This window comes from Dermacentor variabilis, chromosome 4 (genome assembly GCF_050947875.1).
Source record: "Dermacentor variabilis isolate Ectoservices chromosome 4, ASM5094787v1, whole genome shotgun sequence".
Lineage (NCBI taxonomy): Eukaryota > Metazoa > Arthropoda > Arachnida > Ixodida > Ixodidae > Dermacentor > Dermacentor variabilis.
Window position 1 is genome coordinate 46,351,450 of NC_134571.1, and position 26,222 is coordinate 46,377,671.

General features: G+C 49.2%; 1 protein-coding gene across 1 annotated transcript in view; it reads right to left on the minus strand.

The window, feature by feature from the left end:
* The window catches only part of LOC142579052 (dachshund homolog 1-like), a 252,665-nt gene that overhangs the window by 36,838 nt on the left and 189,605 nt on the right, over positions 1-26,222 (minus strand). The window contains exon 9 of the mRNA XM_075688875.1: positions 13,912-13,995. Coding sequence (XP_075544990.1) covers positions 13,912-13,995 — 84 coding nt within the window. The remainder of the gene's footprint in view (positions 1-13,911; positions 13,996-26,222) is intronic.

The window sequence follows — 26,222 nt, forward strand, 5'->3', positions numbered from 1 at the left end:
AATGGCACAAGTCCGAGGAACCGAGTGCGAATGAGAAGACTCGACAAGACCCCGCAACGTGCTCTATCATCGCTTTCGTTCCCGGGCTTCTTTTAATGCACTCTCTCTCTCCCTCTTCTGCGTTCCTTTGTCAGTCCTCTCCCTCTCTCGCCACCATTCACTACTGCTACAACAACAGTGGATCCGTAACAGCGACCCTGCAGCTGAAAGATCGAAGAGGAGGCAGCCAAGCGCCGGCCCCAACCCGGGTACACCCACCGAGAAGACACTTTGAGAGAGTGCGCGTCGCTAAACAGTCTCTCTCGCGGGAACACGCAGACGCAAGCGTCAACGGCGGGCGCCCAGCACCACAGTACAGCAGCAGGAGGACTTCGCGACCAATTCGACACTGTGTTCGGAGGAGTCTCGCGGCATTAGCATATAAGCGCCCAATGTTCGGGGCAACTTCCCTCTCCCTCCGCTTCGCGACAAGCTGCAAGGACGCGCGCGTCTGTCTGTCCGCGCAAACGTTACACCACAGACGGTTCCGGTAAGCGCGTTCGTATCTGCAGGGTGCGCGAAAGAAGCCAGCCGTGCTTCTTGCGCACTCGTAGAAGCGGGAAGGCCAGCCGAAGGGAGCTCTCTGCTCCTCACTTGGGAGAGAAAGAAGAAGAAGAAGGAGCGAGGGTGAGGGACGACGCGTTTCCAATGCGGCCATTGAGGCCCTCGCGACTGCTCCATCAACGTCAGCCACTTGGCCGGCGACTTGTCGAGCCCATCTGTTCGCCCGCTTTCTGTTTCCTTCTTTCTTTTTTTCGGCTGATGACGCGGCAGTGCGGTGCGATCTGGCGCTACGTGCACCTTTTATCCTCGCTACAGCGCCAAGTGCAAGCTGCCGGTATACGGTATACCGACGAAGGTTTCTCGCAAGAAACGGCGGCGACAATATCGCGAGGCACGAGAATTCCCAATGCGCACGCGATTGACCCAACACAGCGTTGCGTGGGCAGTCGCAATATTCAACGCTGTCGCATAAAGAAGCGGTGTCCCCGCGCTCGATGCTACAGTTCAAGACCATTATGCGAGATGCGTTACGGCCTTCCGAGCTCCGCATGCAACTTTCCGACTTCCGAGTCGAAATGGACGCACAGCTTCAGGCCATGCTATGATATATATCAAGCACCAAATCGAGCCCCTTGCGGTGGAAGTGCTCCGTGTATCGTTCACGACTATTTAGAATGAGATGAAGATACGCTGGTGATCTGAGCGCCTCGAATGGAGGCTGCATCTCACAAAACTCTAAAAAGTAAGCAAGCATATAGCGCGCTGCAGATTAAACTTTAGCTTAAACTATATAATAGAAATGAATGTCTCAGTGATAAACCCATCTCATCACAACGAGTTCTCTTCCCAACTAAGAATCTAATACACCGCTTCGCTGTAAGAGTAATTAGACGCGAAAACGGGAAGCCCAAGGGACATGCATGTTCAGCGCACCTCGCTAATGTGAAGGGGGCTACTGACAAAGTCAGAATATTATGGTAGCTTTCGCTCTCCTTCACCCATGACGTCAGCGGGGAAGAGAAACAGTGCCAATCTTAAATATGCACCAGAAATAAAAAAAATAAATAATGAATAAACAAATAATGAAAGACCGACGAAAGCTGCATTCAGCCGCAGCGTTAGCCACATCCTTTTCCTATAGCTAGTGCTCGTGAGTGTTCCACGGCTATCGAGCAGGTTTAAGCCAAACTCACGCACACACGCAGTCAACCGGCGCTCGGAAATGCATGTGCTCGTGCACAGAAATGGCGGCAAAAGAAAAACTGGTCCAATCTACGAGCGACACCAACTGGGGGACACGCTTCGCGCGACAGCGGAGAAAGAAGGAAAGGAAAGGAAGGACAGTAGAGCAGAGGGCCCGAAAAGACAGGAGCGGCTTCCAGCAAACGCAGCGACAGTGCAGAGCAAACCCGGCCGACTGGGCGAACAATGCGGACCCGTGCGCGGCCAGAATACCGAGATTAAAAGAGCACCCGAATCCGACTTGGAACGAGCACTGACTTTGACGGATTGCCCCATATCGCCCTCGATGACGTCATGGGCGCTCGGTAAAGCTTGATCCGTCACAAGCCCAATGACGGATCGATTTGGACCGACGCGCTTTCTCCTTTCTCCCTCCCTCGACGTCGTGGTTCTTTTTCCTTTCGGCACGGTCTCTCGCTCTGGCTCGTCGCGCCGGTTGCAGAGACACCACAAAAAAGTCCGATTTTAGCGCCTCTCCTACAAAGGCACAGTGGTTCCCGAAAGTAGTCGATGGCTCGTAAGCACGCGCTTCCCACCTCCTCCCCCTCTTTCCCTGCAACACCTCACTCTCTCCCTCTCTCACCCGTGGATCAAAGTGGTAAGTTCAAAACCAAAACTGAGAACGTGGGATCTCGCGCAGCTAGACGTAACGCCAAGGCAGCGTTCGGAACAAACGACGAGGAAAGGGAGAACACGGGGAAAGGGAAGCCTGACTGATATGATTAACTCGTATTATGAATTTCAAAGGAACTCGGTCTGATTAGAGGGAGCCGTGTTTTATTATGGGGTTTGATGGAACACCTCGCGCTCCCAAAGCCGGGAACGTCGATCCGTCTCGCTCCCCCAGAGGCATAGTCGGCGCGCCGCGTACGTCGATCTCTCGTTATTGTCATTGCGATGACTCGAGCCTTGGAGGAAGCTGAACGATCGCGCCGAATCTCAGAGTCACCGCCTTCAGTCACTGCTTCTTTTTTTTTTCTTCATTGCATTTTCCTCCCAGCGAGTCCTTGCTCAAAGCAAACATTGGACTCTGAATGACTGAGGCAGAAAAGGAAGGCTGTTGCAACGGGAATGCGACGACTACAGTGTAACCGTCAAACGTCGTCTTCGACAAAGTCGTTTCGTGTTAGAGTTCAGTCACCTTTCGCTCCATCCCCTACTCTCTTTTTCCTAGCATCCTTTCGGAGACGCACACTGAACCATCACAAAATATGCATCCGTCTCTATTACTACCCAAAGGAGTATTAAATTTGGTGCGATTCGCGAAACCTCGGTCACTAATTCAGATGTTGACGTCTCAAAGATTCCAGTATGGTATGAGGAATGGCATAGTAGGACGTTCCGAATGAATTTTGACCAACTAGCATTTTTTTTAAATATAAACCGTAAATTGAACATACAAGCCTTATTGCATTGTGTTACCAACACCACGTGGCCGCCGCCGCCGGAAATCGAGCCCTGTCTCACATGTCCAGCACCAGCCACTGAGTCAACGCGGCAGGTGGAAACTCGTTCATACGTTGTAACTGCGCTGCAGCAGGTCTTGGGGCAGATATTGTGGCTCCTAATACGAATATTAGATGTGAATTTTGCTCTGTCTCTTTATCGAAATGAAAATAAATGAAAGCGATCTAATCACCCCATAATGCTGACGGTACTACTCCTTCTCGCATAGCCAGAACAACAATATAAAAAATACATGTCGTAAGAAAAGGAAAAGAAACATCGCCATCGGGCCAAAGATCCACAGCAGACAATCCCATACACGCACGAACGTATAGATATAAAAGGCAAAGGCAAGTCACACCACAATGAGTTTACATAAACAAAGCCAATATTGCGCAGTCCACAGGAAAAGCCAAAGGGCAACGTGGGAATGCCAAGAGGCGCGCGTAGTCGTAATCGCAGGACCATAAGAAAACGCCGTTCGAAGCCACGGTCAAGTCGTAACAGAGCTCGACAGTCGAGACGACTTCCAGACAGCCCATCGAGGCCGACGACGCCGAACCACCGCTCGGTGATTTACAGCGCGTGCGCTCCCCGAAACCGGGGCCTCGATTCGAAAAACGGCCGCTGAGTTACGACCGGCCGAATGATTTGCTGTTCGTCACTGTCACCTCGCGCAGCCGCAGCGTAAACACGCACCGACGTCACCGCGCGTCAACGAGTGAGCCACGCGCGGCATGTTTCGAGACGTCGTTCGTTCTTCGGATGCGCTGTACGCCGGCGGGGACACTGCGGCACAAAGTGTTCGCGGTCATACAAGCAGAAGCGTTGCGCGCGCTGTTATGCTTAGCGCGCATCTATCCTTACTCGCGAACTTGGCTTGGATCGGTGGGTTCGGATTTCCGCCGGGCTTGTGGCGGCGGTTGGCCCGCGAGACAAAATTTATGGGCTCCGCGTGGGGCGCCAGTCGAACTTTCCGCGCCGACCGAAACACTCATCATGTCATTCGTTCGGAAAGCGTTCCCATGCGCACAGAGACAGCGCTTTCTCCGAGCGCGTCGTACACGGGCGTCACATAAGGTACACACTGCATTAGTTTCTCCTCTCGGCATATATACATGCGGTACGTATGAAATGTTGCCCGATGTAAACACACAGCGTGCCCCTACGCCAGAGCTGGCCTAATTTGCGTCGCCGGGACAAGACGCTGTCAACCCTCAACCAGCCACTGTTTCATGATTGTCGCGCAAGCCGCATCACGCGCTTTCTATCCATCTCAATCGAAGAGGACAAGGCACATAAATCCTGCGGTGATATCGACGCAACTTCGCATGAAAACAAAAGTGCAAAACTAATGCGGACACATCCTCCAAGAACAACTGGATTTATTAGCGTCTATCGCTTTCGTCTGTAGCGAACAGAGAGAGATAGAGAGAGAGAGAGAGAGAGGAAACTGACTGGAATGTTCCTGGGACCGAAATCACAAAGCTTCTCGTCCGTAATTGTCCTTGACCTTGCGCCGGTCGTTAATTACACGTGTACGATACTCCATTGAGTATCAGCTGAAATTCTCACGAACAATTCTAGCGCAAGAGGTTCTTGTGAATACGGGCTTTGATGTGCGTGGGTCCGTATTCACAGAAAAGGCTTTACGCTAGAACTGTTTGTAAAAGAAGATCCCAGCTAGTCAAGACATATAATTAGCGAAGGCGGCCGGCCAATCACAAGCACCACTTGGGAACAATCAGGGAACGATAAACTTTGCGATTTGGCCCCTGTTTCGCTTTAAAACGAAATCAGAAAGAAACGGTCGTAGTACACATTGAAAATAAAAAATAATAAATAAAATAGCGCATTGTAATCAAAAGTAAAGTTAGTAACTAATAACATTCGAGCGCTGTTAGCTAGCACATGTGGAACTACGTAGAACTCGATCAGGCCTGTATTAACAGAAAGCTTTTACGCTAGGATTGTTCGTAAGAGCAAATTCCAGCCAAAGCCCACGCTGGACGTATATTTAGCGAATGCGGCCAGCCAACGACAAAAAGCTCTTACCAACGAAAAGCTTGGTGAATTCAGCCCCAGAACGGTTGCTATCGACTTGCATAGCAAAGAAATAAAGATATCCGAGCATAGCGCAGGAGTTAAAAAAGGCGGCAAAGAAATCAATAGTAGCCTACACCATTGTTGGCTTCGTTCACTGCAGATGGCGCCTTCGGTCAAGTGAAGAACGGCGTCCAATTACAGGTGGGGGAAACTTTAACGATGCTGTGAGCGGAGGCTACTCGATCGGTTATCCGTAATTTCGGTAACGTGCAATTCATCGCGTGAAAGTTGGCGAAGTAAATTGTTATTGTCATACAGCGCGTGCCCTGCGTACATATTATATTAACTACTAAGAAAATACAAAAATATATCTTTTTAATTACAGTATCAGGTGACCATGAAAGAGTAGTTCTTTTAACTAATAAGAGGAAGTACAAAGCAAGTGTAATAATTAGCGATAAAAGACTAAATGTAACGCTACTTCCGAAAGCCATTCGAAAGCACCGCGTCTGTATGTTACGTGTGCCTTCCTGTGTCACGCTCTTATGAATGCGCTACATTAGCATTCCATTAGGTCCTACCAAGAAGCCTGCATTCCAACAGTAGTTGCAATTCAAGAAGTTAACAAACGTGACATGTAATAATTGTTGTAATATACTCTTGTCTAAGAAACCTATCTTTATCAAGAACCAGCTGAACTATCAGCTTTTTAGCGACGTAAGTGAGATGCGAAAAGCAGAGACAATTTAACTGGAAGACAAACATCCCGTTTCCTACGCTGCACTGGAGAAGATGTAATGGGAGACGGAACGATGAAAATGAAATCGAAAAATGTGAATCCGTCTTTTTTAAGTATATGCGCCGCAGATAGATAACTCTTACAAAAGTTCTCGAACAACATGTGTCGCTATCGCAAAATTATTCCGCTGGTCACGAATCCAGAAACAGAACTATATTTTTATTCATACACAGGGTGTCCGAAAATTTACTCTGCAATGGGGAAAAAAAATTATGGTGATTGTGAATGACACCTCATTCTGACGTGCGATATGATATGAAAGCGCAAGGCCTGTAGCTCATAACATCAGTGGGCTGCGCACTCAAACGACAGCAGTACGAGACAAATCCTCACACGCTGCAGAATATATGTACAGCCATTACATAGAACACTGCACAAATAATTCCGGCAACCTTCAACTAAGTGTTTAACAATATGCATCGTTGTCTGCAGGCACGTCTTCAAGCCGGTGATGGACATTTTACTTTCAGCATATCCTATAGTGATCACTGCACTGCCGCAAATAAAACTGCTAATTTTTAGACCGCCACTTCCATTGCACAGTTAGTTTTCGAAAAGCCGTTACCTGCGACACATACAACATGAATGGGGAGCGCCAATTTTAGGTACATTTTGCTTGATAGGCTAAATTTAATGAACATATAGCAGAACAATACTAGACTTGAAATAACAAGCTTTCTCTTTAGACATTGCAAACATGTCGCGCTTCTCTGGCACATTAGCATCTTTTCTTTTTCTTACGTTATTTCAATTAGCATTCAATTAAGCTCTGCGTTGCAGCGCTTGATAGCTATCGTTTATAGTCAGTAGGCCAGATCCAGCGTCATCACTCACTGGTTTGCATGAAACCTTGCTTTAACGTTTCTGTCATCACTGATTACCCAGTCGCAAGGTCTCAGCAGCCTCGTTTGCGCCTCGGCAAAGCTGGCATGTGCTGGGACGTTGACGCGCGAAACGCGTATATAGACTCCGACCTCACGGGGAAGTCCGAGTGCATGCTGCAAACGCAAGCTCTCCATCGCACGCACTCAGCGGCCGCGCTATCTCTTAAGCCATTCGATAACTGAGGCACGTCAGCGCCATTTGCCGTGATGACCTGGAAAACAGACGCTGATTAAAAGCGGACCCACGCGAAGTCCGTGGACGAAAAGAAATGGCAATTAGCGGGCAAAACTGCAATCGCACATCGCGGTATAGGTGGGCGGGGCGCAGGTAAGGAACGCGCTTGCACGAACTCGTTACGCAACCGAAACTGTTTGCCAACGAACACACTACGTACGACTATATGCACTGCGGGCACAAAGGCGGCACGGCAACGTATGTACCCCGATAACGGACCAGATATACGAAGGCTCACTCATCAAGGACTGCGTTAAAAGAACCTTAATCACGGCACAGCCGTAAATTCTGCGCGGTCATTACAAATCTAAGCGTTGTTTATGCCCCGTCACATTAGGAGCTCGCTTACCTGTAGTATAGTCTTTACCAAGGTCGAAACTAACGCTACAGCTTGCATGCACCAGCTATATGCTTGAACTTTATTTGTAGGCCTAGTCGGCGCGTGAACTATAACAACAGAACTGGAGCAAGCGGATGAAAAAAATGTGGACTAGGAAAGATGCAGAAAGTCGGGTCGCTGTCAGTTTTTACTGGCAATATGCTCTTTCTTAAACAGCTGCGATTGCTTGTATAGAGGCAGCGCAAGGTAGCGTGAGAAACTTAACGCAGACAGAAAAGGCGCGCGCGCTCGCGCGCACATACGCGCACGCACGCACTTATACTTTATATGACACATCAGTTCTCCGGAAGACCGCAAGATGTAGAAAGGTTCATGAAAGGAACTATTGTCATCCACCCAAATATACCATGAAGCCATAATATTCCTGAGACATCTGTATCGGGATTTCTCTATATATAGCTTCATGCCACATGGATGGCAATTTTTCTCTTTTACGTTATTCCTAACGGAATACCAACGTGCTCAAACTTCTCTTGCGATTTATAGAGGCGTATACGCGGAGAGTAGCGCTCAATTATAGCTGCCCTTAAATCTCGCGCGAGAGAGGCGGGACCAAGTTTACAACTGCTGCAAATTACGTTCGGGAAACTTCGAACATCGACGATCGGATCCCCTTTCGCATACGCTCGGTTCACCAGCGTGGCTCTTGTTTTCGAGACGACAGAATGCAGATGAAGGGCGCAGCAGAAAGCTCATGGCGCGCCCGCTCGCTTCCGTGGCAGATGGCCGACGGTGATGATGATGACGGTCGTGCGATCGGCACACTCGTCTGTGCGTGCGGCGCCATCAGAAATCGCGCTGCCACAACGACTGGAAGAAAGTGAAAATAGAAGCAGACGAATCCTACTCACTCAGCGCTTGTTCGCGGTCTTGCGACTGCTCGCCGAAAGTGAGGTGGAAAAAGGAATAAAGAGGAAAGAAAGCCCGAAAAAAAAGAGGAAAGGAAGTGATAAAAGAGCAGGATAGAATATGAGATGAGCGCGCATACATATCCGCGCCAAATCTGTATCGCGCACGAGCGGCGGGTTCCTCCATAATCGCGCGCATTTTCCGTGCGATCGCCCGCGCGGATCTCCCACCAGCACTGCCGCTGCACAGCTTCGACCGAGCGAATCGTCCCAACACATGGCCCATGCTCCCGCGACCGCCAACCATCATTTCCATGCGAATAAGTTTTTCTCTTCTTTTTCTTTTTTGCCTCCTCGAACGCGCACGTACTACATCGATGTCCTCCCTCCCACTCCCCACTCTCTCAAGTCTACTCCCTGCGCCTCTTTGCTTCTTTCCGTTTCCCCTCTCGCTGTAATGCGGGGGCGCTTCGTGGCATAACGTCGACAACCGCACAGATGCGCAGACGTAAACGTTATTGCACCGCAGGGCGAATAAACGCGCCGGTCTCCTTCTCCGCAAAGCAACTAGTAGCTATGTATCGGGAGAGGTCGCGGGATCGTTCCTCTCGGCGCGCTGCGGGACATGGGACTCCAGCCAATGCCATAAAGCCTCGCGGCGGTAGCGGTGGCGGAAGCGCAAGACGCGACGGGACACCGACACCAAGGGCCAGCCAAGGGCAGCTCCCTCTCTAGGCTCGCCAGCAAACGCAGTTCCTTGGACCCACGATATGTGGGTACAAACTTTTCTTTTTTTTTTTTGACAAATAGCGAAACGCGATACTCGAGTCTAGGAAGAACGGAATATCGGCCGCCACCTTCCACGAGTGACACCCCCGATAACACCCCTCCTACGCGCAACACCCCCAACACCCCTCCAACCATCTCCCCCCTCCCTTCATTCCCCTCTCCCAGTCATGTACTCTCACGTCTCCGCTTGTGCGCCAACGCCAATTTTTGTTCTTGTCTCAATGTTATTTTTTTCTCGTTCACATCGGAAAGCTGTCCAATGTCGCAGGTCTTGTTCCTGTCACGTTCTCGTTTATCGTTGCTTCCTCTCACAAGGGCAGTAGTGGTGTCGCTCTCTTTTTCCGAACACCCTCTCCTTTTACAGCGCCCCCGCCCGGTCGCCTTGTGCAACCGCGAATTTCGAATAAAGATAACAAACACTTTAAAAAGAAAGCTGCTTTCTAACCGTTTGGCGGATTCTTTCTCTTGCGTCGATTTGTTTTCCGCGAGTGAAGCGTGTTCGCGGGAGGCCCGAGCGGGAAACCGCGCGCTATCTCCGTGCACCCACGTGTAACACGACTCCGTTGCCGCGGCGGCCAACAACCACGGCGGCGTGACAGATGCTCGCACGACGCGCTCTCGCTCACTCTCCAGAGCGTGTGTCTGCACGTGTGTGCGCGCGCGCATGCGGGTGCAGAGAGAGAGGCCTTGGAAGACCGCCGAATATGCGTTCGTCGAGCTTTGTTCGCGGCGTCTCCTCTGCCACCATCGAGTTACTTTGCTCGCAATTTAGCTGTCATGTTTACCGCGCGGTCTCGGTGTCCAGAGAAATGAGACTGTATCGGTGTGCGCGTGTTTATGAGGAGGGGGAAGGGCCAAGCCTAAGGGATCGTTCATTTGTCTTGGTATAAAAACGAGGACTAAGCTGGCGGATGGCATCAAATGTGCTTTAGGTTGTGCGTATAAAGAGGCGCGGTGACGACATTTCATATCTAAGCGCCAGGACAATATAGAAAGTATACTTTCACTTTACAAAAACTGTAAACAGTGTTAAAAGAATCACCTGTGGAAGATAGCACAACTCTAATCCTTGAACTGTGTTACTCGAAGAGGCGGACGTTACTTGTACAAGAAATCAAAACGGCTAGTCGATTCATTTACAAAACTGGACTAATTAGGTTTTTAACTAATTATATCACATATTGTAATTGTAGAAATTGCAGCCGGTAATTTTGCGGCGTTTTTCGCTCGCAGAAGTGGTTTGGTATGTCGTTAAAATTAAATTCTGGGCGCTCACTTGCCAAAATCTTGATTTGATTATTGGGCACGCCGTAGCGGGGGAATCCCGATTAGTTTTGACTCTCTGGGATACATTAATTTGCACCCAGTGCACAGTACACCAGCGTATTTGCATTACGCACCCATCAGAACGTTACCGCAGCGCGTATCGTATACGTCATTGTTATCATGTGTAGCAGAATGCTAGCCGAGCAGTCAGCAAAGATATATTCAGCTTTCAGTAACTAGCATCTCAAGTGCAACATTACGTCGTTCCCCATTTGTTTCTCTTTACTTGTTTCTCAGTGTTAACCAAATTTCTTTTTTTTTTAAATTTTCATCATTCCTAGCCTAGGTGAAAACAAGGAGCATAAAGCCTGCATGCCACAAACATATCCACCTGATCGACAAACTAAATTTATAATGCCCTGCCCTGGAACACGCGCTTATTGTGAGGTGTTTGAGTAAAATGGGCGCTAAAAGAGTGTAATAGGGAACGTAAACGCAGAAACTCTCTTTTCACGCCCTCGAGGGTGAAATGTGTAGCGTGCATCCTTTAAAAAGGCATTTCTTTCTCTCGCTCTCGTTTCAGTGCACCTAGCATGTGTTCTCGCAAGAAAATCGCTCGCGAAAGCTTGCCGAGGACATCGAGATAGGTGCTGCGTGCTCGGGTTCAGCTCTCAACGACCACAGTTACTGAGTTACGGCTTAGAAAAACAAAAACAAAGGAAATCTGCATCGTCTCCCAAGCATCGCTAAAAAACTCACGCGCATTGGTCACAGAGGAAAGCGCGGGGGAGCGAGCAAGCGCTTTTCCGGAGCGATACATCCGTCTCCAGCGCCCGCCATCGGAAATGACAAACTGCGGGCTAAAGTCTCCATCCACGCCCCGTCCTCGGCGAGGCGCGAAGCGCGAAATCAAATAAGCCCCTTTTCTCGACCGACCGCTGCTGTATGGCCTCGGCTCGGAGTAAGAAGCACTTGGCCGCCCGTCGCCGCCGCGGCTGTGCCTTCCGAGGCTCTATATGTACGGCGGGGTTCTTCCATCCGGAAACACTAACACCGTGGAATGAAAGATGAACGCCGAGAAAAAGAGAGAGCTCTGAGGGGGGAGGACAGAGAAATTCCGAGTCTCTTCCTGTGGCACGCGAGCGTACGCTGCAGTAAGCCAAGAGTAGCTGCAGCAACGGCCCGGAACACACCGAATCCGAAAGTGTTGTAAAATAAAAAACCACCAGCGCGTCACACCAAAAGGGGTGAAACGGCTTGAAAAAGATAATGATTTTTTTTTTGCTTCTTCTTTTTGCGCATTGCTTCCACAAGAGTACGTTTTCGCGAAGCGAGTGAATGAGTGAATGAAAGCGCAACGGGGTATCTAGGGGTGGGGGGAGGGCGTCCAGGGGGAAAAACCAGGGGAGGGAGGGGGGAGGGGGCTTTCTGGATAGTGATAAAAAATATTTGGCTGAGTGAGGAAATCCCGTATTTGCACTCCGAGACGACGGCTTCGCTGGCGGCGCAGAAAGCATATCACCGCCACTGCCGCTTCAAGACGGATGTGTTGGAGCAGAGAGAAACCATTTTTCATTCCCCGCTGGAGAGGACCTGTATATAGTATAAGGACTCACTTGGAGCCGTAGTGTGGCTCATAGATAAAAACAAAAGAGAGAGAGAAAAAGGTCTCTTTGCTTTCTCTTCCTCGTTCTTTTTTCTTTCTTTCGCTACTGCACAACACTTCGCGCGACGTTTTCACGGATTGGTGCGCGGGCTACCTAACGACAAAGGTGTGCGCATGCTCCTGTAACGTTTACTTCGCGATGTCAAGTTGCAAGCCCATCTGCTCACAGACTTTTTTTCCCCTTTTCTTTTAAATGCGTAAGCGTTTCTATGGTTACCCAACGAGAAAACTGTCCGTCCGTCCCTCCATCGCGTAAGACTATTGCTTTCAATATAGAGCCAGCCAGCTGTTGAAGAAGACGACTACGATCGCGCGAGCAGTGGCACGAGCGCGTCTCCGTGACCACGTGACACCACGTGGCACGCAACAGAAGTGTGGAGCAGCCGTGGCTTCGGATCGAAACGTCATCAGCGCACCTGGCGCCGCCACCTGCAGTAGTTTGCTGTAGTTTGCTTGCCTCAGCAGTTCACTTTGCGTCGCCTTCCGCAGCTGTTCGTGTCGCCGCAGCGCTGTCGCATTTCCGTAACGGCGCCAAGACGAACGCATGCGCTTAGTAAAGAAGAACGGAAACGCGGGAACGCTATTCGAGCGTGAATACAGATTACGCCAGAAACAAATGAACGACGCTGCGCAAAGCGCGAAACTACAGCAACAGGCTGCCGAAGGCAACAAACAAGAGGAACGACGCCGTCTCGACGCCGCCCGATACCGACGTCCCAGGGAAAGCAGCACACATTTGCGTCATTTCCTGCATCTCCCTCGTCATTTCGCCCCCCGTCCACATCCGCTGCGGCCTCTCTGTAACACGGGTGAACATTGCTTCTACTCGCCTCTTCTACGTCGTCTCGTGCAGGTCTCACTTAACAGTTCGGTGCTGAAACCGCGCTTCTCCGTTTCACGATTCCTTCCCGGTCGTTCTCGCAATTATACCAAACACGCCGGCGCAAGATCACTCAACACCACGTCGTTACTACGATACGCTTACGCATCGTTCAGATAAATCCCTGAGGAGATTCTACGTAATTTTTTTTCTAGTTCTGCTTGTTTTCATTGCTTCGCAAACGCTTTACCATGCTGAGGGGTTGAATGACACTATTCAACCTTCAATCTTTACAGCTCGACCAGGGGTGGCTTGCACAAACAATTAATAAAGAAAATAATAACGAATTTAAAAACCCGTTATTGTGCGGGCTAGGCGTTGTCTATGGTACATTTAAGAGCGCGTTCTTAAATTCGTTATTATTTTCGTTATTAAATGTGCGTGCAAGCCGCCCCAGGACACGCACTTAGATTAGCACCAGGGAACAGATAGAAAGTTTGTCTAATAACTGTCTAATCACGGGGACGCTCGTGTGTTCTGAGTATACGGGCAGCAAAAAATTTTGCCTATAAGGGTAAAATGTTTTGTTAAGATAACCAGGAGCTTTCTTTTCTTTCTTTTTTCACTGTTTTCTGTGAATTGCTGAAACATGTCCCCTCCTACGCACCCCACTTTTTTGTTTGTTTGCTTATCCCTTGCAGTTATTTTTTCTAGTGTTTTCAAGCAATTTTAACACGCTTTAAAGAACGGTTTTCTCACAGCTGACGTCTTTTGGTATATTTGTCGCTGGAACAAAATCCAACGATATCGTGCTTTTTTGTACAAATGGCCCTGTTTTTAACTGATGTGATTTGACAGCTCCATACTTGATTGATGGACCTTTTTGTAAAAACAAATGCGTACTCGAATAAAACAAACTCCGCTCACCTCTCGTCCTCTGCTCCTCGGTCAGCTGCTTCTCGAGGCTTTCCCGCAGACCTCGTTCTCGCAGCACTTCCATCTTGAGCTCGGCTACGAGACAGAGAGGGGGAATGAGGGAGGAGGAAGGCGAAGAAAGAAAAGAAAAAGACAGACATGGTTGTCGGGATTGTCATGATCCTGCGAGGTGAAGTTCAGTTCTATAATTATGCTATACACAATGCTACAAACGTACAGTTACAGCGACAACAGCGTACGCCATCATCATTACCCCAATTTAAGTAAGCTAATAGAGAACAGCAAGACAAGTGCTCCTATCAGAAATACGGTTATTGTGGCTGTTATTATTCATGTCCGTCACCCACCACGGTGACTAAATGGTTATAGGATTTTGTTGCTATTACGAGGTCGTGGATTCAATTAGCGATCACGGCGGCAGCATTACAATGGGAGCAGAGTGACACAACGCTTTCATGCCTCGCTTAGGGTGCAGGTCAAATAACACCAAGTGATCCAAGTTAACCCGGAAACCAACACTACGGGATCTCTCCGAGTCCCTGTATTGCTTTGAGATGTTAAAATCAATCAATCAATCAATCAATCAATCAATCAATCAATCAATCAGCGGCACTACCAACGTAGGCTTTGGTGCAACGCAAGCGGTTTTCCGACAAACGATTCATGATTAAAGCTCATTACCGCCTACGGAATGCGTTCTTATTCCATGATGTAAATATAAACATAGCGTGCAGAGTATGAAACGCAATTACATCAGCTTACAAAGAGTCGCGCACAGTGCATAGCCCTTCTGTGAATTATGAGTGCGTTAAGGTTTACGAGACGTGGTTATAGGGTGGGAGGAATCCTGGGTCACACCGAACTGTATATTGACGTCCTAGAGATGAAGCAAATTGCGCCACTGGTACGCCAGGCTACATGAAAAAAAGATCTAACAAATATATAAGAGAAATTATTGGAAACGCTATCATTAATCGCCTGTGATCATGTTTCATTTGGTGCCCGCTCTATACGCCGCAAGAAATTCACGTCTCTAAATAAATCAAAGCACAGCTGTTCGTTTCCATAGAGGAATGCATAGTTCAGTAGCTAAAGGCAGAATGTCGCCGGTCTTATCCTCCTCTCATAAATGATTCTCCGGTGAGATCTCGACTGCGGCGACCATCGCGCGAAGACCATTCCCTAGCGCACGCCTTTAGACCCTGCACGCACACAAGAACAAAAACAGGAACGAAAAAAAAAATATGGCATGACAGGGTCGGCCAAGCGGCCGCACGAAATCCCAAACGACTGCGAATCACGCCTTTCACGCAATCGGCTTAGCCACGTCCGAAAGGGGGGAGTCCATCATCATCGCTTTCCCGTGTTTTCAATATCGCGCGCGCGCGAGAGTGCCGCGCCGGGCCTCTGTCTCTCGGTCCCCCACAGCGCCACTGCGAAAACAGTTACAGGCCATAAAACAGATCGACCCGGAGGACGTCTTCGACGGGGATCGCCAGCTGAAATGAAGACAAACCGATGCACAGGCGCACATAAAGAACAGGAAAAAGCAGCTGAGGTGAATATATAGAAGGGAGGGAGGGGGGGGGGCGCGGGGAATGAAAGACCATTCCTGTGGGGCCAACGGATGAGCGCCGAGGAATCAGTTACGAGCGCGGCTCAGGGCGCCGCGAGCTGCGGCTCGTGTGCGAGACTGCGAGAACGTCGTCGGTGCATGGCGTGCGCTGCAGGCGGACCGCCGAGTTCCTTCCCAAATGCATTCGTCGCACGCAAACTCCCACCCCTGCACCACCGTCGACTGGGACCTGCCCTTTTCAATCGAAACAATGAACTGCCGGCGTCTCGGGCCGAAGCCCCGAGCTCGCCACAGCACGCGTACGGGTCCCTCTGTGGACCAATAACCGTAATTGCGAGAAAACGAACGAACGGTCCGTGCGCTGTGCGCATATGCAGTACCACGCCCGAGATAAGGGCAAACGGCGAACGCTTGCTTTTTTTTTTTTTTGTTCCTCATCGGCCCGGGTTGCTCGATCGACTGCTGCGTGCACGGTTGAGATACGCGCGTCGCGATCGGTCCCACGTAGTTCGCGGACGCGTACCAACGGAGAACGGACAGATCGTGGCGCATGTATGTGGCGCCTCGATGATCTCGCTGAAAGGAAGGCTGTCGTTCGCGCAAAGATTTATGGGCGAAGTTGAGAGGCTACAGGTTGTGACCGTGCCCGCCCGCTGAATGTTCATTGAAATGTCGATAACAGATAGAACCCCCCCAAAAAAAAAAGAAATCTTTATTATACGTAATAACGTTGCGATCAGCGTATAGATCGAAACAAAAAAACGTGACCAGGAGAAGCTTTCGAAGAGTCTCAAGTGAATGACAAGACTTTCTGGAGTGAAATAAGTTACATGGCATGCGCTACACTACGTCTTTCTTTTTTACCTGCCATACCGCTCTCGTTTTCTTTTTATATACCTGTACCCCCTTTCCCCCGTGCAGGGTAGTCAACCATAACCATCTGTGGTTATCTTTCTGCCTTTCTGTACATCCTTTCTTTCTCTCTTGACGGCTTCATTCTTGGGAGTATTGTGTGTTTCCTAGGGCTCAAGTAGCTCACGTATATGCTCTTTTATATATTTTTTTCGTTATGCTGCGTAACAAACCAAGTGAGGAAAAAAACAACGGAACAGTATACATGGGCTTAGTTTGATGACCACACATTCACCCAATTAAAGGCCTTTTCTTGCACAGCTGCAGAAGCCGGCTATACAGGTGGCTACGTAGACTATAGCACGAGGGCGCTTCCTCGTACAGCGTCACTGCCATCGCGCGCGCACGAAAGCACGTTTACAAGGGTGGGCATGGAATAGAATACTTGTGTATCGCTCCAGTGCGCCTTCGAGCGCGGGCAAAGCCGGGACCCGCGAGATGCAGGAACCGATGGCGCCGCCGAACAATATTGAAACGTAAAAGAATGGCGGTCTGAACGGGCGGCACGCACGTCAGATCCGAGGCAGCAAGCTACTGCTGATATACGCCGCTCTCGAACCGTGGCTCGCAACGCGTCATGTCTGACAGCGCCCACGGTACGTGACGCAGTCGTCGAAGCCAATAGAACGCCTCGACGATCTTGATAGTAGCGGCGTACGGCGCAAAAACACAATGGACGCACGTCTTGTCCTTGGGACACTCCGCGGGTCCGTGCTGCACGACCGAAATCAGTTCACGTCTCCGCGTAAAGATTTTCCGTGTATCCGCGGCTGTCCAACACAATGGTCTTGTGGGCGAACATAGATGACACGCCCCTGATGGCCGTACGCGGTTGGGGGGTGTCTAAGAACGAAAAAAAGAATGCGTGCAGTCTGTCTTATAAGTTCTTCCTCGTGCTAGCTTTTGTCTCAAGCGTGATCTCTTGAGTGTGGAGTTATAGCTACGCGCTTTGTTATACGACATGGACTGAAGACTGGCAATGAATGCTTCGCAAACAACCGAATCCCTTGTTGAAAGAAAAAAGAAAGAGAAGAGAGAGGCAGGCATGCAATCTCTGCGTTGCGTAGCTTGTACGTACGAGAAACACGTCAGCGGTGTTGTTGCAACACAGTTCTATAGTTAATGAACGGGTGATGCTTCGATGAATTCCATCAATCTTGGCATCGTTGGATCCTAATTGAAGAGGGCTGCTGCCGCACAGAAAGCGATGCATTGTTGGCAACGAACCGAGTAGAACGCCAGCCTAAGCTGTTTGGTTCCTCAGTATGTTAGTGCGTTAAGAACTACCAATATTCTAAGCTTTGGTTTAGATAACCATCGAAATTTATTTTTCTGCAACAACGAGATGTATTGCAACACTGCCGATGACCGTAAAAGCTTCTCCAAGCGACAGTCTCAAACTAGCCTTGTAGGATCCAAAATGACCATAAAGAGGCGATAATAACGAGAGCTTCTTCCATATGGTCACAAATTGTTACCTTTACCATTGATACCCTTCAAATATCTTGACACGAAGTGCTGATCTCCATGGACAAGAAACATTATTTTTCAGTACATCATAGCCCTTCTCCCTCCTTTCCCCATTTCTGCAGCATAGAGATCGCTATAATGAGACAGTTACAGAAATTGTGCGCTTCATTAGATCGGCGTTTTCAGCAACACCTTTCAATAAAGAACGAATAATTAAGCAAATGTTCATGAATCGCCAATATCATCTGTCGCAGAGCTGAACTTGCGTTGGTCTTGTCCCGTAAAATGATCAGGGACCGCCTGCGATGCGAGGATACTATCTAGACGTGAGCTTTCACCAACTCGCCCAATTTCCTGTATTTCTTTTTTATCTTCTTTTTTTGAGACGACTCAAGCTCACCCCAGCCTACCGTTTCTTGAGGACATACCGCTAGAAAACATTGTTTCTAAACGCACGCGGTCTATTACTAAAGGCGAAACCATACTTCTGCTTTTAAATCATACGCTGTCTTCAATGAAGCATTGTTTGTATCGTGCTACACACACAGAATAACAAAACGACGGACATGCAACGATGCAGAGATTCGGGTCGAATCCCGGTATAGCTGAACGGGTTTCATGGAAAAAGCACCGCAGAATGCCTATATATATATATATATATATATATATATATATATATATATATATATATATATATATATATATATATATATATATATATATATATATATATATATATATAGGCAGAGCACCATAGCAGCGAGGCCAGCTCGCATTACCAACCGTCTGCACGGAGCCCGTGCCATCAGGACGCAGTAGTGGCAGTGAGAGGGCGCTCGCACCGCAAATATTATTACGCAGTACAAATGTGCCGAACAGAACGCGCGCTCGTTCGACGGCGGCAGCAGCAGCACCAACGACGCAAATCTTGCGCGGCACAGGCGACCTAAATCGGCTCATTACGGCTAACAACATTGGGCACGAATCGGCTCCGCTCCGCAGCGTACGCGGAACGCTTAGCCATGCACAGACGCGTAAGAACGTACACACATCTCTCCATATCTCTCGCGCTGCGCGGGGGGTGCTCAGAAGTTCCGCAGTTAACCTCGGGCCGCTCCGCGTGATTTAGCAGCTCCGTTTGAGCTGGCCGCGCTCCGAGCGCAAGCCACATCAGGCGCGGACTCGGAAAGAGCACAAATCGCTGCAGAGAGGGCGAAAAAGGAGGAACCAAAAGGAGGCAGAGCAACACACGCGGAACAGAAGCGCCAGTAAAAGACGCAGCGACCGCGCCATGCCAGCCCCGCAAAGAAAACGTGGGCGATCGCACCGCTTACGCTGATCTATACACACGTGATTTGCGATAGTAAATATTACTACTGAGCATCGACGTAGCAGGACACGAGCAGAATAATAAAAAAAAAAACAGACGTAATAAAATATAGAAGGGAACTAAAGATAACGGAGGCAGGCATTAAGAAGCACGGCTGCGCGCCGAAAGCTGAGACAGACGAACGAACAGACAGACGTCTGCTGCGGCAGACGAACACGTTGCAGTCTGTGCGTGCGTTCTCGAGTACGTATAACCTCCTGGCAACCACGCGGCTGCCGTCTGGTATAGCAGGCACGAGACTTTTCGTGCTTGAGCGACTGGCTTATTAATCTAATGAGCGTAATTTTGGGGCCGAGCAAGAAAGAGAAACGGGAGGGGAAAGGGCAAGTGCTTGATTTCATCTGCGGAGCGAGCGAGGTCAGAAATTTAGTTAAGTCGCGATCATTCCGCCTTCAGACTGCGCCTCTCCGGAACGAATTAAACATTGGGAAGCAGACCAGCCGTGTTACGAGACGACAGCGATACAGCAAAGAAGAAAAATAAAAAGAAAGAAAGAAAGAAAATCACTGGGAGATCGGTACGGGAAGCCATATGAGGAGGGGGTGGCTCGCTATCGCTTTTAACGAAATTACGAATGAAGCGAGACCCACGTGGTTCATCGGAAGGCAGCGAAAAGGATCGTAAGAGAAACCGAGGAAGTCATCGGGATGCCAAGCAAATGTTAACAGACACGCAAACGGTGAACTATAAAGGCGGAAAAAAAAGCAAGTAAGCCAAGACAGCTGCCAGGATTTTTCTGCTTCGCAGGACATTGTTCAGGTCTCGAGTCATACGGCGAGCCCTCGCGCATAGCAAAACCCGTCTTGCGTGAGGGAGGATTATTTCTTTCGAGGGAAAGTCGCTGACCTTTTTGGGGAGCGGTGACAGCCACGTACCTATAACGAGGATTCGGCAATACATGCGCTAAGTGAATGAAGCGCGCGCCCTCCGCACATGTGAGTGATTATTTAAATCGTTCGTGCGAAACAGGAGGCTAATTGCGTTGTTTCTGCGTAATGCATACGTGCCTAATCCACACTGCTCTGTCAGTTGTGAGCCGTTTGTCCTTGTTCGATTAACCTGTGACTGGGAAAATTGACTGTATTGACTGAAGAAGAGGCTATATTATTTTTATATGCGTTATCTTAGAATCAATAAAATGGTGAATAATGATCTTAACATTTCTGATACTCAAATTGTGAAATATATCCTACGCGTAAGCGTGCGTGCGTGTTTTTTACTTCAGAACTAAAAAGAAAATCGCATGAAGTATGGAGAGCAATTCGACGTGTTTAGGTGAATAGCTGAAGAGGCGGACATTACTTGCACAACAAGTCGCATTGTCCACGTAACTAATTTTAAAAGATCGCTAATTAAATTTTTGATCCTTCAACGTAGTGTTCACCGCGAAATTGAGAAATTGAAACACAGCAGTCGCGAAACCACGCGTCGTAGTGAAGCCACCAGAAGTCTAGTCGGAAGTCATGCTTGGGCGGTGACACATATGCGTTGTACTGCGCAAGCTCAATCTTTTGCGGGGAGCATTTCTGCTTCACCCCTTGAAAGCCATTTTATTAGAGATCAACAAAAATGCCACTACGAGAGCTCTTCGGCTTGACGCCGACTTGACATGAGATGCCGCATATCGCCTTGGTTCCTAATGCAGTTTCAACCAGATAATTTAATGTAGTATTTAACCAGCGCTGTCATAAGCTTTGTAGGAGCCCTAATTATTGTCACTGACCATAAAAAAAAACAGACAATGAAATTATCTTTTCGTGTCCCTACGGATACCTTGTTCACTAGTGTTCATTAAAGCGTGTTAACGTCGATCACGTCGCTTTCTTGTTTTCTGACGAGGTGTAATTATTGCTACAATGTATTTGCATGACGAGACGAGGTGCTCCACTATAACCCCTTCATCTATCATCAGCGCCTTAATCCTCCGCAGCAGCAACTCTCGATTTCAGCAACCTGCGAACGCATCACTCACCGGAACGACGGCAGTGCATACAATTTACGACGCTCTTTCCTCGCTCTCGGCATCTATCACTCTTCAATTCCGTTCAACCCGAATGAAACAACGCGCCCAAGTGAAACTTCGTCGTGGAGGGCGGCGTCCGAAGTAACGGGAGCCGAACCGCACGCTAAACGCTAGTGAGGAACGCGCTTCCGCGTGTACGCCCTCCGTTCAAGTTCAAACTGACGACCAGCGGAGGTGGAGAGAAATTCGGCGCTCCATACAAGAAGCACGCGTCAGGGGCCAGCTGCACACGAGCACGGTCCTACGAGCGCTCCTCCTTGAATACTTGAGAAGCGCTGCACGGGAGGCCAGCCCAAACGAGAAGGAAAAATAAGAAGTCCTCTTCCGAGTCTTCGGTGACCGCACACCGGCGGAGCTTTCCGCTTGACGCTTATAACGAGCGCGCTGAGCGCAGCCACCCTCATCAGGAAAAATCTCGAGTGGCGAGCCGCGCGCGCATCCCCCCCCCCCCCCGCCCCCAAAAGAAAAACGACAGCGCGTGCAGCCCATAAAAGACGACGAAGACGACCAAGCCACGTCGCGCCCGAGCCCCGACGCTCTCTCTCTCTCTCTCGCCACGACCCTCCCCAAAGCGCGAAGCCCTGTCACACTGCACCCAGAGGCGGCCGACCGGACGGTCGGTCGGTGGGTGGGTGGGTGTCGCGTTAAATACGAGCAGAAGACGGCGCGGCGCGAAAGAGGAGAAACCTCGGACCCCTTTATTAAAAGTCGTAAACCACGAGGTCGCGCGCAGCCTGAACAGGAAGAGGACGAAGAAGAAAGGACGCGCTCGGTTCAAGGCGCCCCGGCCACGCTATCTTGTTTGCCGCACTCACTATCCGAGGAGCACGCGTAGCTCGTTTTGAAGACGAAGCACGCAAACCCGACACCTCCCAAATCCTTTTGCTCCTCTTCTCTGGGACCCCCCTTGGAATTACATTTATTTGCGGAGGAGGCGTCGTTGACCGCGCGACGGAAGGCGTTGGTGCTCATTCGAGTTCCTCTTCCGTGTGTCTCTGCGCTAGCGCGCGCCAGCAAAGACAAGATCGTCCTATTACTAGGGCGCGAACCGCACAACCACTTCGCGCCCTTTGCGGTAATGCCTCCCTTGAATCCACATAGAAAGAGAGAGGCTTGTACAGCTAGCTTGTGGGGCCTGGAAGAGCGCTCGAGGGGGCTTCAGCAGCGGCGGTGTTCGCATTCTCTTTCCGTTCCCGCGTATTACCCTAGAGGGCTTTCCCCGTGCCTGCGCTGATTATCAGTCAGGATTTAGGTGAGCCGAGCGAGCACCGTAATTAGGGGGTTGGAAAGAGACCCCGGAGTCCTTTTCGTGTGACGCGCGCACTTGTTCCATTTCGCGGAGACGACGACGGTTCGAGGTGACATGGATTTCCACGCTGTGGAGGTGCCACCGCGGAGGTCGCGATACAGAAGCCACTAGCCGCGTTTACATGAATGCGACCGTAGCGTATCGCATTTCTTTGCTCATCAGAGTAAAGAAGTGCGACAGCATTTACATGTGGAGACCCCCCCCCCCCTCCCTCCATTAGAAGCCGTAACGTGCTTCTGCCGAGTACGTTTCGACGGTGGGCATTGAAGAGCACGCGCCGAGAGCTGTCTGGCTTTCCCTCTTCCCTTCAACGCGATACTCCAGCGCTTGCATGCACTTACCACGACTCAAACTACACTCTCCTGGCGCATTCATTGGCGATTCGCCGTCCTATAGCGAATTATAGCGCCATTAGCATGAATTCTAAGCTGCACAACACCACGCCATGGAGATTTGGAGCTTCTGCCGTCTCGCATCGCGTGGCAAAAAATATATATGCATATTGACCAACCTCCCCCGGGCGTGAATCCTCGCGGCAGGCAAGGTAAGTAGATGTGGCCATCTTTACCGAAGTTAGGTTGCGAAGATTGCTGTTCGAAGCTGCGCCTTGAGCGAAGAAGAGAAGCGTCAACGAAGTTGCCTGACCTTTTTTTTTTTGCCTGCGCTAAATATGTGCGTGGTTGGTTAGGAACATACAGCTTGACCATGGCGAATAACCACCCGTACGCGTCGCTATTCCGGATAAGATTTTTTGAAGTAAGCTACTGTGCAACGGTGCATCACAACTTATGTGTACGTAACTGACAAAAAGCTCACAGCTTATATGTACGTAACTTTAGACCAAACTTCGAACCGTATACTACCGATAGTATGCTCTGTGCCGCAAGAATCTGAAACGGCTAAAAATGAAGACAAACAATCGCAACAAGAAAGAAGGTAATTAATTAATTAATCCAACCTCTGTATTTTACGGAAGGCTACATTTTTTTCCTATACATACTAGAAAATGAAAGGCAATAAGGTCAACTACGTCGTTCCTGCTCGATAATACAGCACATTTATTTTGCAAGTGTCCGTATTTTTTAACAATTCCATTTGATTTTTCATTTTAGTTTGCGCTTCGTCATTTGCTTGGGCGGCGCTGCTATCGCGGGCATGAGCCACTGGGCGCGAAGTAAAAGAATATGAGAACGGAAAAAGAAATATAGATCGTTTCAAAATACGCCTGTAGATGAAGCCGAAAACTTTCGCAGCTGTTTTCCGCCGACTTGGCTGCCGTTGCCCAGTACGAACTGCAATTTTTAAGGGATAGTAACACGTAACCTTCGTCATTTTATTTATTTAGTTACTTTCGTTTTAACTGAGAGAGCTCAACCTCAACACCAGAGAATCAACACTGGCCGACCTCAGGGCGCCCTAAATATTTATTATAATTACTTCTCTACAACCATTTTCGGTTTCGTTTCTCGGGAGATGTATGTGTTGTGACGTCATGACAGAGAATGTGGCCACGTGAGAGCAGGAGGATTGGCACTCGCTCCTGCTCGCTTGGCCGTCTGATATGCTGCTTCAACTCCTTGCGTGACCATGCAGATGTAGCAGTGTAACGAGCGATCAAGCGAGCCGCAGGAGTGGGTGCCAAAAAGTCGTGATATTTTGCTCCCACGCGACCACCTTCTGAGTCCTGATGTCGCAATCCATACATTCATGATTGCATTGCGCTTAGTGTTACGCCACCGTCCACCGACTAGCCCCGTTCATTGCTTTACTAAACGATCCATATAACATCCCTGCAAACGACGCCCACACTGATTGTAGAGAAGATAATACAGTAAATTATTTAGGGCAATCTGAGAACTGCCGGGTATTTTTTTTTTCCTAGGGCGTCGAGGTTGAGAACTTTGAACTAAATATAGAAGTTGCAAAGTCGAAAACGTCGTGTGAGCACTCCTTCATGAGAGAGGGGAAGAAGAAGCAGAGATGGAAGGAAGAAAACTAGGCCTTGAGGACAAAGATAGAAGCCGGATAGCGAGGCAACAACCGGCACGCTGAGGTGCAGGGGAGAGTCAGATGACGTGCCCCGTTCCACAAGGGACTAGAGCGGGGCGTCGGTGATCGTGCTGGGAGTGGCTCACAAACAGACGCGCCGGAACCGCGCCATCCTTTAAAAAAAAAAAAACGCAGCAATGTTTGTTCCTGCTGATCGAAGGCAGGCCTTCCTCGTCTCCCATGGCGAGACCGGCGGCGAAAAGGCCGGAAGCGATCGGAGAAGCGTGCACACACAGGAATGACCGAATTCCTGGCCTTTACGTTCAACTGCTTAACTTCTTTCTTGCTCGTGGTGATCGTTGTTTCCGTCTTCCTTCCCTTTCTTGCGCATTATTATTATTATTATTATTATTATTATTATTATTATTATTATTATTATTATTATTATTATTATTATTATTATTATTATTATTATTATTATTCACAATGATCGGTTTCTGACTGCCGGCCAGTGGTCAAAGCGTGCTGTTCATGGTTTCTCTAATTCGTTCTCGCAAGGATTCTGCTAACTTATTTCGTTTGGTTGTCGTGGAGGGCAGTGTTGCCTTCCAGTTCCTGCACGTAAAGAAACTGCGCTTGAATATCCCCTGCATAAGCTTGCGGATCCTCGAGTAGTCGCCTGAAATGGCAAACAAAAGTTCCGTTTACCGAGCCTTGGTTCTTCCCACCTACTGCTTTCTGAAGACGACCTCCCTTATTTAAAGCCGTAAGAGCAACACTTTTTGTTTACGTATGTATTTGCATCTTCGTGCTGATACATATGTAAACCTTTTGTTTACAGCACCATACAAATAACAACGCCCTTTCAACTGCGCGTTTAGAAGCGATACGGTCGGCGTTTATTCGTTTTACTCATTTGAGGTGACAAGGAGTAGATGGCTCTCCCTATAAGCGTCATAGGATTAATATCTTTAAAAGGGGAAATCGAAACTAAATGCAGTCGAAACGCTAATTGTGCTGCCGTGTCAAAGCCTTCTATTTTTTTTTTTCAGTTTAATTGAGTGCAGCAGAGTTGCACATGCGTGCCTTTCATTTTCGCCTGTTAAGCGTCGGTGGCACAGAGCATGTTCGTAACAAGAACAGATGCCCTCAGAGCAGAAGTTCGATGAGTTCCAGGGTACTACAAGTCCTCGCACACACGCACACACACACACACACACACACATACACACACGAAAACTTCCCGCCGAAGGGTAGACGAGATGCCGACATTCTGCGAAGCGCCACGCATTTAGAGAAGAACATTCTCAAAGAAAGAACCGCGACAGTTTGCTCACAAACAGACCGACATTGAGAGCATTTAGGCGGACCCTATATACGCCCGCCGCCGAGACAGAGGTCCGAAACAAGGGGGCGCTGAAATAGTGATTGACACCGGAAGTGACGCGACAAATAGCGGTCGCGTCGGGGGACAGAGCGGCTAAGCCCATTTCATTTCCGGAAGGCGCCGCTGGCCTTTGCCAGATTCACCCCCCGCAGTGGCTCGTAAATTCGCCCCACGTCATTTCCGCCCCGGCTCGTGGGTGCTTTGGCTTCTTGACACGGTCGCACCACGAAATGAAGACGAAAAAGA